This window comes from Heteronotia binoei, chromosome 7 (genome assembly GCF_032191835.1).
Source record: "Heteronotia binoei isolate CCM8104 ecotype False Entrance Well chromosome 7, APGP_CSIRO_Hbin_v1, whole genome shotgun sequence".
NCBI classification, from domain to species: domain Eukaryota; kingdom Metazoa; phylum Chordata; class Lepidosauria; order Squamata; family Gekkonidae; genus Heteronotia; species Heteronotia binoei.
In genome coordinates this window covers 74023558-74038129 of record NC_083229.1, presented here as the reverse complement: position 1 = coordinate 74038129, position 14572 = coordinate 74023558, and the positions used below count along the sequence as shown (strand labels likewise).

The following is a 14572-nucleotide window of genomic DNA, read 5'->3' as shown; positions in this document are numbered from 1 at the left end:
TTGAAATTAAATCAAAAGAGTTTCTGGCTCAACATTAGGAAGAACTTCCTGACAGAGTGATTCGTCAGTGGAACAGGCTTCCTCGGGAGGTGGTGGGCTCTCCTTCCTTGGAGGTTTTTAAATGGAGGCTAGATGGCCATCTGACAGCGATGAAGATCCTGTGAATTTAGGGGGAGGTATTTGTGAGTTTCCTGCATTGTGCAGGGGGTTGGACTAGATGACCTTGGAGGTCCCTTCCAACTCTATGATTCTATGAATTAGGACAGGACAGGTTGTAACACTCCCAATGACTTAGCCATCTGCCCATTTTGCTTTATCAGTAAAAGCATCTTGTCAGTCTTAGTAGAGAAGAGCATCAAACCCTTGAGAGATAAGTCCTCAGTTTTGTGCTTGGTCTCTACAGGCAACACCACTGATCTTAACCGAGTATGGTGTCTGAGTACAATAGAACTTGACATAGGGCATGCCACGGAATCCATGGAATGCCAACCTGCATTAATTTGCTGTTTCACATTTTAATGGCATTGGTATGCAGGACCTTAGCAAGGGGACGTGTATCCTCTGGCATAAGTTCCAGGAATGGCAAGAGCTTCTTCCACAAGAAAATCTGGTAGCCGGCCACAATGGCCTCATAGTTGGAAACCCTGACCTCCAACACAGAAGAAAAATACAATTTCCATCCCAAAACATCCAGCTGTCATCCCTCTCTATCCATGGGAGCGGAGTGGTAAGCCTGACAGTCTTTAGATTGCATTTCCTCTGTCACTAGAGAAGATGGTGTGAGATGAGTTATTAAATAATTAAAGGGCTCCTTCATTCTGTAAAAATGGTCCATTCTTCTAGATGTGGTTACAGGAATGCAGGCTTTTGCCACAGATTCTGTGTAAGGTCCTCGAGACCCTTCAACACAAAGAATGCTGTAATACCGGGGGAGTCAGAACTGAGGTGAGTCAATATCTTGTCCTTTGGCTTCTGTTCAAAAATAACTACTTCTGTTTCAAGTGACTGGGCAATACAGATTATCTGTTCCCCATACATACAGAGGTCTTCTGTGGGAAGGGCTGGAGAAGGCTCTCTTACACTGTTGTCTGGACTTGGCTCTGATGTAGTGTCAGATCCCAGATTCAATGGCAGCATCGTCTCCCCCTTACAGCAGGTATAGGAGAGCAAGGACTACATGAAACTGTTGCTGAAGGTGGATACAAGGAAGCCCAATGAGGGTAGGGATATAAATTTGTATCCCTGAGATAAGCAAAGCTGTCACCCCACTCTTCCAGATAACATGGAGACATAATGTACAGGTGTGACAGCCATCACATAGACAGTTGAGGCTGAGACCATGGAACTGTTGCCATTTATTCCTGTTCAGAGTCAGGTGGGACTTGATTCATCAGTAAGCCCACTTCTACTTCCCCGTCTAAGACTGAAACCAGAGGGGATCTTGGACCCAAGGACAAAGTCCTTAGCTTCTCTTGAAGCCCTGGAGAAGGCTTGGGAGTGCAGACAAAGCAGGTTGTGGAGATGCAGATTTATGTTTGTCCTGATATCCTTAGACTTCACCCTCTTAGGTGGTGGCTCGGAAGAGGCACAATGAGCCGGAGGGCAGCATGTCCATTGTGATAAGGATCCAGGAGGTGGATCCTACTGCATCCATTCTGAGGAGGTGGCAACAGAAAATTTTTCTGGGGCCAACTTGACAACAGCTCCGAAGGTTTGAGGGCTTTCTCCCAGAATGATGCCTTTAAGTTTTGAAGACCTATCCCCCCAAGTTTTGGACATGAAATATTGGCAGGCGTTACATGCAGAAATGTTGTGCCCTTCACCCACAATAGGTCATCTTTGCGCCACAATGGGTGCATTTTTTGAAAAGGGATTTCTGAGCCATGGTACAAACTCACAAGCTGGAACTACCCCAGAGAACCAGGGAAGCAACTCCTCACCAATGTGAAAAACTGGAGACTCCAAAAAGACAACCTTCTCCTTTGACAAAAAAAGAGGAACTGAGGGTGGGGGCAATGCTGTGCAGGAGCATATGGTCCCTGGGCAGGAACAAGTTTTTGGCTCTGATGTGTGGTGCCCCTTGGAGGCTGTTAGCTATAAAAACCTCTCCAATGGCAGGCTTGCCCAGCTCTTGTGGGACTACACAGAAGACCAATGATGAACATCAGATACTAGAATATGAATCAGAAGATGAGCTGCTTCACAATATTTAAGTGATGAAACTGAGGGCTAATAATAACTTATGTTCAAACAGTTCAGCTCCAAAATGACAATATCCCCACTTATTTGAATACAGCAATCCCAGATCACAATTTGAATGCCAACAGATAGCAGCACTTGGACTGCAAGATGAGAGATTTGTACTGTACCCATAGGTAGCACACAATCTCATTATCTCTCTATCTCTCAAAAGAATTGTTCCATTATGTTTATCCATGGCAGACTTAATTTTTCGCATTAATATATTTTGGTACATTGATCCACAAACATATTTTGCCCAAGCACATCTAATTTATTTAGATATAGAGAGAGTAAATTTGTATAGTTAATTTTATTTCAATACCTGGCTGTGTTCTACCCAATAAAGCAAGAAAATATGATCTGTTAGGTTACATATACAAAAGTTAAGAGATAAATAAAATTAAGATATAACAATCAAATGTCACCAATATCATTTTGAAATGCAAACAATGTTTATTAAAAACTAAAAAGAAATAATTGTCCCATAATACCTGCTTTTGTGGGAAAGAAAATGCCTCCTTTCCTACTGTATGAAGCACAATATGATGCTGGCCTTCCAATATCAGTTGCTTGTTATCTTCTATAACATATGCCTGTACAGGACAAAAATGAAAGAAAGAATATAATAAAAACTGTGTGAGGCATAAGGTATTACTAAGAGCCAGGGACAGTTAGAGTGGCAGACTAGAATCAAGAAGAGTCAAATTCAATTCTCACTCCACCATTAAGCTCACTCAGCTCACCATAAAGTGCGCCATGAGCCAGTCATACTCTCAAAGCCAAACCTACTCAAAGTGTTATGAGATGAAGAAGGGAAAACTCATACCACTCTTAAGCTCCTTGAAGGCAACAGGTAAGGTGAATTTTTATGTTCACAAACTTACTAGTGGGCAAGAACAACCGTTTAAAGTCCTAACGTAAAAAAAATGCAAATAGTTTTACTCCGTTACTGTCATCGCAAGAAGAAGAAGAAGAAGAAGATATTGGATTTATATCCCGCCCTCCACTCCGAAGAGTCTCAGAGCGGCTCACAATCTCCTTTACCTTCCTCCCCCAACAGTTCAAAGACAACAGGCTGTATCCAAGGGTTTCCTTCGGGTAGAATATGATGGATGCTTTACTTGATAGGAATCCCTTGAATTCATCCTCTTGGGTTCTATTATGAAAATATTTAAGATGACTGAATTTAATTTTTTTAGATCAACTGTTCTAGTGAAAGGCAGCCCAAAATCCTTCCTTTCATCTGTGTATTATTACCAAAGACTGAATTTATGCAACCTTTAAAAAAACACTCATCCAGCAATATGAACGTTTATATTTATTCTAATTGTGTTTTGTTTGTAAGCCTCAATTTTTTAAAAACAAAAGGCAGGATATAAATTTTGTTGTGAAATACTAGAACTATCAACTGTAAATGAAAGTGATAACAGTTATTCTTAAGTTACCTAAACACCCGAGAAAAGATGCGGGGACCACTGGGAGCAAGAGTATATCATATTGCCTGTTCATCCCCAGCCCTATAAGAAGATGGAGGCTGCTGTCATTAGATTATATACTATTTATTACAGGTGGATAGCAATGCACAAGATGCTCCACCCAGCCTTCCTCCTTCAGCACTGTCCCTTATCGGCCACAGCTAGATGCAAGTAGTAGTATTCCTTGGGGGTTTCATCTACCACATTCCAAGGCTAGGAATTCACATCCAACCTCTCCTCTATCCCTGGCCATCTGCTTTGCATTTTTAATAGCAGAGTTAGTTTTAGCCCCCATTACTCCCAGGAGGCCTTTCCCACTCTTGACCTAAGAGCCACGGCCACACTGATTCAGAAAAAAAGCCAGGCTGCCTGGATCCCTCAATGATTGGACTACCCATACACACCCCTCATCAGGCTCCAGGTGGGCAGAGTTCTTTCCCTGTGCCCACCAGCCAAGCTAATTGGTCAACTTGCAATGTTGTAGGGTGTGGCTCATCCTGTCACGCCTCTGATGGAATAAGCACTAGACTTACTGACTGTGTGGCACTTCCACTCTGGATCTTCCAGTCAACTAACTGGCTGGCCTGTGGCACTGCAGGACACAGCTCCTCCCTGTGACTACTCTGAAGGAGCTAGCACTGAAGCCACCAGCCACATACACTATTCCTGTGGCTCGCTCACCTGTGTTCTCTGCTGCCTCAGAGCTGCTCAGCAGCACCTTGCCCCAGAGCTGCTCTGTTAGTGTGTGCAGCCCTCCTTGAGCCCAGGTAAGCGGCTATGGTGGTGGGGGAGTGAGGTGGGGTGGGATGGGCCTAAACATGGGTGCTCAGAAGCAAAACCATTCTGAGTTTTGGTCATGTGCCTACTGCATCATATGTTCTTTTTGGCCTCTTGCTTATACCCATGATAGTACCTTTAAATAAAATCTGCACATATGAGGATAAAGTCACTAAAATATTTTCATTTTTATTCTTTGAAAATAGCCTAAAGGGTTGAATCCTATGAGTCTTCTTCTGGCACAGCCCACCACTAGCAGAACAGATCCATACAATCCAATCTTTTATGTGGAAGCATGTAATATACTCTTAGATGTATACACTTTACTTAGGATTTATACAACTTATCTCAAATTCTTTGCAAACTTTAAATATAACATCCTCATACATACCTTCCAAAGTACAATGATGTTCAAATCCACTTCACTACATTTCTGTATCAATCTGATAGCATTGTCAAGAGACTGTTTTGCAGTTCCTTGTGCATGCATAGCCTGTTGTGTTTGAGTCCTTTTAAATTCAGATGGTAAGCTTCGGAAGAAGAAATCAGCACATGGACTGGTGGAACTGATAATCTATAAAAAGCAGTACATTATACTTTGGTTTTTAGAAAACCTTGTAAAATATTTGTCAAACATGAAATAAAACATGCAATTCAGAAAATTTCAGGGATTCTATTCTCACCTTTCGTATTGCTACCCCAAAACTGGTCTTCAAAAAGAAAGTTCAAAAAGCAGTTTGGGCATTTAGTACAAGAATTTTAAAGGTGAGAAATCATGCCAGTATACACTTGCCATTTCCCCAACCGCCAGACTTCCTTAAAAAAAAAAAATCACTAAGCTTTAGGATGCTTTGGTGAGGTGGAGGGGAGTTCAGACACAAACTGAGACTCATATGTGTATACAAAGGCTGCATTCAGACATCATGAACATACATCAGTTTGGAATTAGCAACTTTTCTGCCATTCCTTCCTTCCATGATTCTTGGCATGCAGACTGAGGACTTCCTAGTTTGATATAAATCACCACTTGTGAAACCACTCAGCAAAATGGCAAACTGCTTCAGAATTTCATGGCCACAAACCTACATTCTACACCAAAACTAAACCACATTAAGAATTCCAGTTTCTAATCAAGAAATATACCACAATTTGTCATTCTGCCTAACTCAGACACTGCAAGAAACTGTGATTTATATTAAACCAGGAAGTCTCCAAACTGCACCCCATATGTGAGGAAAGGGGGGAGAATTATAAGGTCTTTGGAGGCTCATTTTCATTATAAATATTCAGAATATTACAGAACAGAAGGGAGACCATGGTGTATTCATAAGCATTCCAAGAAATCACCAAACATGAATCTAGTGAACAAATGATACAAGACACATCTGTTATTGGATTTTTTAAAAACTACTTGAGCTTGCACCACACAGATTTAGCAGGGATTTTTTCCCCACAGAAGATCATATTACGGAATAAAAGCTCTTTTACACCGCTAAGCAAACCATAAACAAAATGACAGCATGTACCTGTTCATTTCCAAAAATAATATCTGCAAATGTATAATTATCTAAGAGAAGAAAAAAGAAAATGTCAGTCCCTCAATGAAGTCAATATGTAATTGTAGAAAAATTATTCCAAAAAGTAAAAAACTTACCTAATAAATTTTTGCACCTTACTGCTTTCAAACACAACTTTCCTTTCTCTCTGTTAGCCAGCTTAATATCTGATAGAAGAAATTTTTAAATATGTCATAAATTTATATATGGCTCCTATCACCAACCCATAATTTCCCAACTTCTTAAGGCAGGTAAAATACACAGCCTGAGAGTTGCTGTGCCATTAAATAGTTTACTGATTTTACTGCTTTAAGTGGTAAGAGATCCAATCAATTTGCCTTTCTCTCACTTGATGCTGAGAAAGCTTTTGACAAAATATACTGGACATTTATCTTCATTGCATTGACTAATTCAACAATTGGAAATAAATCTTTTTTATGGAAGGTTTGGACTGATAGGGGGATTTTTACATTGGACCAACTGATAGACTACAATGATGAGTTTTCTCAGCTGAGGTCTAGGTTTGAACAGAAGTATTTTCATTGCAGCAGCTAATGCTATCTAATATGACCCTGCAGCATTAAGCGACTTCCCAAGTCCCCTTCGTTCTTGGTAATTCTAATTGAATCAATGCAGAAAACCAAACCTACAATATTTGCTTAAAAGTACTTGATAATGATTAATAAATACAATATGCAAAGTCTCAGGAATGAATGCAGTAAGGAGCTAGAGCACCCTGTTTTGCCAAAGCAATGGGATATGGCTTTAACATTTACACCTTCTCTCTCTATGGCTCTTAAACAAAAAATATGTTTAGGATACACTGGTCACCACAAAGACTCTTTAGCAAAGGATCAGTACAGTATCTAATTGTTGGTGTTGCAACTCACAGAACACATGGCTTAAATGCTCTGGCTGTGTGGGAAGACGTCATGGCTTTTTTTTTTTTTTTAGCAGGAAAGCAGTTCTGGCTGGCTCGGTGTCAAGGGGTATTGAATCAATATATAAATGATTTGTGCTGGGCTTTTTCTACAAAAAAAGCTACGTGAGACAATGGTAACTCAGGGGTGTGGCCTAACATGCAAATGAATTCCTGCTAGGCTTTTTCTACAAAAAAAAGCCCTGGAGGAATATAACTCATAAATATTATACTAGAAAGTTAATTCATTTTTAAGGATTCTTATGTACTTTTAAACTATCTGCCCATTTCTTAGAGGATGATTGACAGTCAATGAAAATGGTTCCTCTGCTCGTCCTTCCTACAGGTAAAAGACTAATAATAATAATAATAATAATAATATTTTATTTATATCCCGCCCTCCCCGCCGAAGCAGGCTCAGGGCGGCTAACAACATTTCATACAATAAATTATACAATGGATATTAAAACAACATTAATCTTAAAAACATTCTAATTATAAGTTAAAATCGACATTTCTAGTGCTATTCTATCAGCGAATATGATGGCAAGTCATTTTAAGCAAGTCCTTCGGTCATTCAATCAGCATGGAGCAATGGAGATATGTAATCAATGGATTAAGAACTTATAACTTTACTGACATTTGACTGCATGACATATAGATGACAAATGTATTTGGACTTATTTTAAATATTTGGAAACCTTTTATAGAAATGTATGTGTAGATCTGCCACCACTGTGTTATATTTGTGTTTATATTTTATTTTATTTTTATTTTATATTTTAGTAATTGTTGAATGTTGAAGTTTTCCTCCCTTTTTCTGTTGTTTTTGAAAGAAAAATAATTTAAAAACTGCAAAGTAATATGATGCAACTTTGTTCCCATTTGTTTTAATGTATTAGAACAGGGGTCTCCCAATTTTTTTAAGACTCTAGGCACTTTTGAAATTTCGATACAGAATGGAGGGTACAACCACAAAATGCCTGACACAGGAGATAGAATCCATCACAAATTGTCCACCACAAGAGGTGGGGTCACACACTTACACATACAGAGGATGCATAAATACAGGGTACAAGAGAAGTAATTTTTTTAAAAAAATACATTGGGAAAGAAGAGTGGAGAGAAAATAAAACCAGCACTATGGTGGAAGTTGCCATCAAAGCGTTAACCTGCACAGCCAATCAGATTTCCAATGACCACTGAGAAGCCCTGCTGGGCAGGAACTCACCTACCTTCTAAAAAACACTTGGTGAGAGCTAGAAAAGGTATTCGTGGCACTGTAGTGCCCATCACACTCCTGCATTAGTAGAAATAATTGATAATAATTTTTAAAAACTGAACAGGCTGTTTGTACTCCCTGAACACACACACACAAATCTATGTTGAAAAAGTACTGACTGTCAATTTTTTTTAAGTACAGTTTAGCTTAAGAAACCAAGCCATATATTCCCAGGAAAAAAACACGTTCATGTATTTGCCTTTCTTGTTATCATTTGAATTGCTGTATCTGAAAAATTCACAAACCTTTGTCTTCAGAGAGGTTTATGGATTCCTGCAGCTTCCAGTTTTTACTGTTACTAGATACTTGTACTATGTGAAATTCTTTTACACCAGCTTCACTCTAAGTCCCAAGAAGAGAGAAAGATATAAGTAACTGGCTTCAAGAGCCAGGCTTTCATTATACAAGCTAGGCAATTCTTCTTAGGATAAAGAATACTTGATAGCTTTTATTTCTGTCCTTTTAAAGAAGGTTAAAGCAGTCAAATCAAAAGCAAGAAGAAAGTAATACCTTTATTAAGGTGTGTTATAGTCCCAGTTCATTATTGATGTATTTACTCAATACATAAATGTCTTGTTAGAAGCAGTAACTTTTGAGCTTTTTAAGATCTGGAGTTGTCTTCCAGATCTCAATATTCACTCGTCATGTAACAAAAGTTTTCATTGTCCATTTGAAATATTTTCATCTCCAGGTTTTAACTATAATAAAAGCTTTATTATCTAGCAATTGATTATCCAGAATGCTCAGTTAACTGGGATTGCCCAGAGGACACCCCTTTTCATCAGCCACTATACCCCTGTGTCTTCAGGTACACACATGCCTCAATTCCACCTCTGTAGCTGGCCAGTCTGATGCCTCTGGCTGTTGCTGGCCTTTTCCCAGCTGGCACTATCATCCAACATCGTTCTCAGGTGCTCTTCCCCTCAGCCTGCTTTGAGCCAGTTCTGCTTGCAGGCTCGCAGGCAGCTGACCCACTTGTCTGCATGATGAGTAGGATGACCCCACGGTCCCACCAGGCATGGGGACTGTTACAACATTCTTAATGGGGTGCAGTAATGGTCACTGCAAAATCCTCTAAATTGAGGCTGAACAGAGTAACAAGTTTGATTACCCAGCATATCTGGTTCACCAATAAACTCCATTGCCCATGAATGCTGGATAACAAAGTGTTTACCAAATCTTCTCTCCTTCCCTCTTACCCACCAACTTTTCTTTTATTTACCTCCCCCAAGTCTTCATCTTTATTTACTTCATTTATACCCCATTTTTCTCCCCAAGGGGACCCAAAGCAGCTTGCATTAGTCTCCTTTCTTTCATTTTATCCTTATAACAACCCTGTGAAGTATATTAGGCTGAGAGTGTGATTGGCCTCAAGGTCACCCAGCAAGCTTCCATGGCAAAGCAGGGTTTTGAACCTGGGTCGTCAAGATCCAAGTCTGACTCTCTAATCACTACGCTATCAGCTATTCCTCCTTGCCTCCCTCTGACAATCTCTATAAGGAGAAGTCTGGTCAAGCTGCAAAATCTGAGTGGTAACAAATCACTTAGGTGGCCATTACCAGGCTGGACTAAGTCAAGCAAGTTGTATGGAGGCTGCCACTGGGCAATTTGTGGGAAATCAAGTTGTTCAGCAGCCACTGGCACACCTAGGTGAGTTGCACAGATTGAATGGTAGCAAGGTCAGGAGGGAGGGGAGCAGGGGTGGAAAGCCCTGGAAAGGGCCCTCCCCCCACCCTTTAACTGACAGGAATCAAGGTTTAGGGGATGGCAATACTGTTGTGGCAATCTAGCTGTAACAGCCCTTGCATGCCTCATAACGGAAGATATCTACAATGCTTGAGTTTCTGTGCAACTTTATCTATAGGACAACACAGGGCACTTAAGCAACAGGTACCTACTATGTATGTGTGTCTAAAAACAGGCATAGAAATAAGGTAACACCAAAACATGGGCTCTGAGAAGTCACATGACAGGAAGACTTTGACAGCTGACGTGCTGAATTCACCCCACCACTTTCCTCTCTGGTAAGTATCAAGGCCATTTGAGCCCCAGTGGCTTATCTGTCTCTGGGTTATAAAACTTCTCTCATGACAGCTCCTTCCCTCTGCCTCCTAGACCCTTATCCTCTTGCAGTACAAATAATCCAGATAATCTCCTCTGGTAGAAAGATTTATGATTCTTTCAGGGTTACTACTCTCTCTCTCTGTCCAAGTATTTACACTTACTCCCCAGCGGCCCCTTCCAAAATAGTATAAAAGTGCGTCCATACCAGGGCTCAGTGTGAATCCAAGGAACCTACAGAGTTCAACCTCAAGCCTACTGCTTGAGCCCCCTCCCTTCCTTATAGAATACTGGCCATCACAATTCCCTCCATGGACATTCCTTTTGCTGTAGTCTTAATTGAATGTGATATTTGATTGCTCTTGTGTGTGTAATTATTTTTTATTATTCAAATAAAGCAACTATTTTTCCTTTAATTTGTCTCAGTTATTGAGAGTTTTCCTCTTGAAATTGACCTTGGTATACATAAGTCCAAAGATCTTGTCCGTTTTACCCCTTCTGCCAACTCTGTCTCTTAAATTAAATTCCCCATCATATTGAAAGAAGCAGTATTTTGGAAGGGGGGCCTGGGGTGTAAGTGTAACATACCTGGGGTGTAAGTGTAACATACCACTACAACAGCCACCAAGATCTCAGAAAGCATCTACTTCTTTAAGGAAGAGGTGCTTCTTTATTATTTGGGGGGATTAACCCCCAATTTTATTATTTATAATTTTTAGGATTTCAGATTTTTCTGCAAACCTGGAGTTCTTCTCAGGTTTGCAGAGAGATCTATTTTATATTCATGGCACTGATCTTTGGATTTAAGTATCCACAGATGGGCCATGTTCAGAAATACATTATTCAGATGCATAACATGTGATCACCACAGGGTCTTGCAGAACAACAGCTGTGAGTTCCCTGGTGATAATTCAATTCTGAAGCTCTGTAGGGACAAGATTAGGATCATTGTACAGTGAAGAAGGGGCTTCAGCTTTCACTTTGCACTGTTTTTCTTATCCAAAAATGGTCCTATGATGAAGCTGCATGTGCAAATTCAGAGCATGTCTACCCCAACTGAGATCCCCATCTGAGTCAGGCCCCTGTGACACTTCAGAATTCAATTCTTATGGGAAACTTGTAGGTAACACCTGGCTGTAAATCTCTGTGGCAATCAAGTACTACACATAATGTCCAATTTGGGCCTAAATGTTATTTTATCTCATACATCATTGTACCACAAGTAAAAGTTCAGAAGGCTGGGGCCAAGAATTATACTGGAGCTAGATTACACTGAGATATCATCAAATGGAATTTCATTTTCCTTCAATACAAAATTAGCTCAAGTGACTTCAAAGTTAGATCTATATATAATTCTAAAAATCATGCAGGCATTTGGTATAATGACAAAAAACTGTGATTTAAAGAAACCCCTCAAAAAGTTCTGAGCAGACTTACAGTGTTGATATTTTCCACATCCACAAACACTAGCATATTGTCACCTTCACCTTTTTCATCCTCAAGAGCATTACTTCGATATGCTGTAGCTCGAACAGTCAGTGATCGGCTGGTACAAATAACTGCTGTGTGTCTCAATACTCTGTGACTAGAAAGAGAAAATCATTTTAAATTCCTTCATCTACAATTCAGCAGTAATATCATACATATGATCCCATTTGTAAAAACAAAAATAAATGGTCACTAACAATTAAAGATACTAACATTAAAATATTAAAATTAATTATTTCATCAATTCATTTATGCATTAGGCCTCATCATACTCCCCAAAGAGAGGAAACAAATAATTATAGATTATAAAAACAAAATACGAGAAGCTATAGCTTTTGGCCAAGATGCTTATACAGAATGCATTTTTTAACATACAGTTCCATTCTGGACAAATAACAGCACAAGAAATAAACAGCATTTCAGACTATTAAGATACGCCTAAATTCACCAGCTCAAAGTCTATTCACACAAGATATTAACCTGGGTAAACTCATAAGAACATAAGAGAAGCCATGTTGGATCAGGCCAACGGCCCATCAAGTCCAACACTCTGTGTCACACAGTGGCAAAAAATTTTATATACACACATACACTGTGGCTAATAGCCACTGATGGACCTGTGCTCCATATTTTTATCTAAACCCTTCTTGAAGGTGGCTATACTTGTGGCCGCCACCACCTCCTGTGGCAGTGAATTCTACATGTTAATCACCCTTTGGGTAAAGAAGTACTTCCTTTTATCCGTTTTAACCTGTCTGCTCAGCAATTTCATCGAATGCCCACGAGTTCTTGTATTGTGAGAAAGGGAGAAAAGTACTTCTTTCTCTACTTTCTCCATCCCATGCATTATCTTGTGAACCTCTATCATGTCACCCCGCAGTCGACGTTTCTCCAAGCTAAAGAGCCCCAAGCGTTTCAACCTTTCTTCATAGGGAAAGTGCTCCAGCCCTTTAATCATTCTAGTTGCCCTTCTCTGGACTTTCTCCAATGCTATAATATCCTTTTTGAGGTGCGGCGACCAGAACTGCACACAGTACTCCAAATGAGACCGCACCATCGATTTATACAGGGGCATTATGATACTGGCTGATTTGTTTTCAATTCCCTTCCTAATAATTCCCAGCATGGCGTTGGCCTTTTTTATTGCAAACGCACACTGTCTTGACATTTTCAGTGAGTTATCTACCACGACCCCAAGATCTCTCTCTTGGTCAGTCTCTGCCAGTTCACACCCCATCAACTTGTATTTGTAGCTGGGATTCTTGGCCCCAATGTGCATTACTTTGCACTTGGCCACATTGAACCGCATCTGCCACGTTGACGCCCACTCACCCAGCCTCAACAGATCCCTTTGGAGTTCCTCACAATCCTCTCTGGTTCTCACCACCCTGAACAATTTAGTGTCATCCGCAAACTTGGCCACTTCACTGCTCACTCCCAACTCTAAATCATTTATGAACAAGTTAAAGAGCATGGGACCCAGTACCGAGCCCTGCGGCACCCCACTGCTTACCGTCCTCCACTGCAAAGACTGCCCATTTATACTCACTCTCTGCTTCCTATTACTCAGCCAGTTTTTGATCCACAAGAGGACCTGTCCTTTTACTCCATAACTCTCAAGCTTTCTAAGGAGCCTTTGATGAGGAACTTTATCAAAAGCTTTCTGGAAGTGTGAGGTGGGGCTTCAGGATCACTTACAGCTACAGCTGGTTGTCTCTATATGTTTGATGAATTGTATGTACCAACACATAAATTTCTATAAACATATACCTAACAATGTGCAGTCCTTCCCCTTCACAATTGTGCATCAGTACATGCTCCTATACAACAACTTCTATCGGCCATCTGACTATTAAAAATACACAGAAAAACATTCAGATACAACCATCATCCTACCACATATGCTCAATTCCATAACTTCTAAAAGAGCAAGCAAATGTGATTTAGCACAATGCCCCCTCCTCACTGAATCCATTGGTGGCAAACACCTCTTTCTTCACAAAGGCTTCCTCTTGCACATTCTCTTTCTGTTTACAGATTTGCTGGCATTAATCCAATTAATGTATTTAAATTTAATTATCTCAAAACGTGATAATACAAAAAAAAACCTCTTTAAAAATCTTACCACATTTTTGAGTGTTTCTTAATACTTTCATAGTAAAATAAAAAATGTATTTCATGAACGCCTTCTTCATCTGGCCCACGTATCCACATGGGTAGCTGTACTGACGCTCCAGGGAGGAGAACAGAGTCAGGAAGTGGGACATCTATCACTTCCGTTTGATTTCCTGTTCCAGCCCCAAAGTCCACAGAAGAAGCTGAAGACATCAGTGAACATACAGAAGTAGAATGTTTCACAACAGTCTTGTAAGCGCTGCAATGTTCGGATGTTGATGGACTTAATGGTGTTAAAATGGTACTGCTGCCACCAAAAGTAAAACACTCTGGTCGTTTAGAGACAACTTTCAGTCTAGTCAGAGGGCACTTGCTTACATTCATAAACTCTACATAAGTCTTTCGGATTTCTCCACAAAGGAGTCCAGTAGGAAAATTAATAAAGAACACCTGCATTGGAACAAAAAATATTAATATAACTATCTGTGAAAGTTGACAAAAGCAGTACAGTCACACTTAATGTAGCCATATTTAATGATAAAAGAATACAACTTAAAGTTCAAAAAAATACGGCTTTTAGTTTTTTAGTTATACTTGCCATTTTTAATAACAAAGTAGGTGGTGACGGTGAAAATTAGATGCCTACTATTAAATGCCT

The 14572-nt window shown here is 39.9% G+C and overlaps 1 protein-coding gene across 8 annotated transcripts in view; it reads right to left on the bottom strand.

Moving 5' to 3' along the window:
- TRAPPC8 (trafficking protein particle complex subunit 8) overlaps positions 1-14572 on the bottom strand; it is a 105992-nt gene that overhangs the window by 17309 nt on the left and 74111 nt on the right. For all 8 annotated transcript variants that reach the window (XM_060243850.1, XM_060243848.1, XM_060243849.1 and 5 more), the window contains 7 exons: positions 13925-14364; positions 11749-11896; positions 8496-8592; positions 6148-6216; positions 6020-6060; positions 4885-5067; positions 2733-2834 (listed from right to left, as the gene is read on the bottom strand). In XM_060243850.1, the coding sequence (XP_060099833.1) occupies positions 2733-2834; positions 4885-5067; positions 6020-6060; positions 6148-6216; positions 8496-8592; positions 11749-11896; positions 13925-14364 (1080 nt within the window). The remainder of the gene's footprint in view (positions 1-2732; positions 2835-4884; positions 5068-6019; positions 6061-6147; positions 6217-8495; positions 8593-11748; positions 11897-13924; positions 14365-14572) is intronic.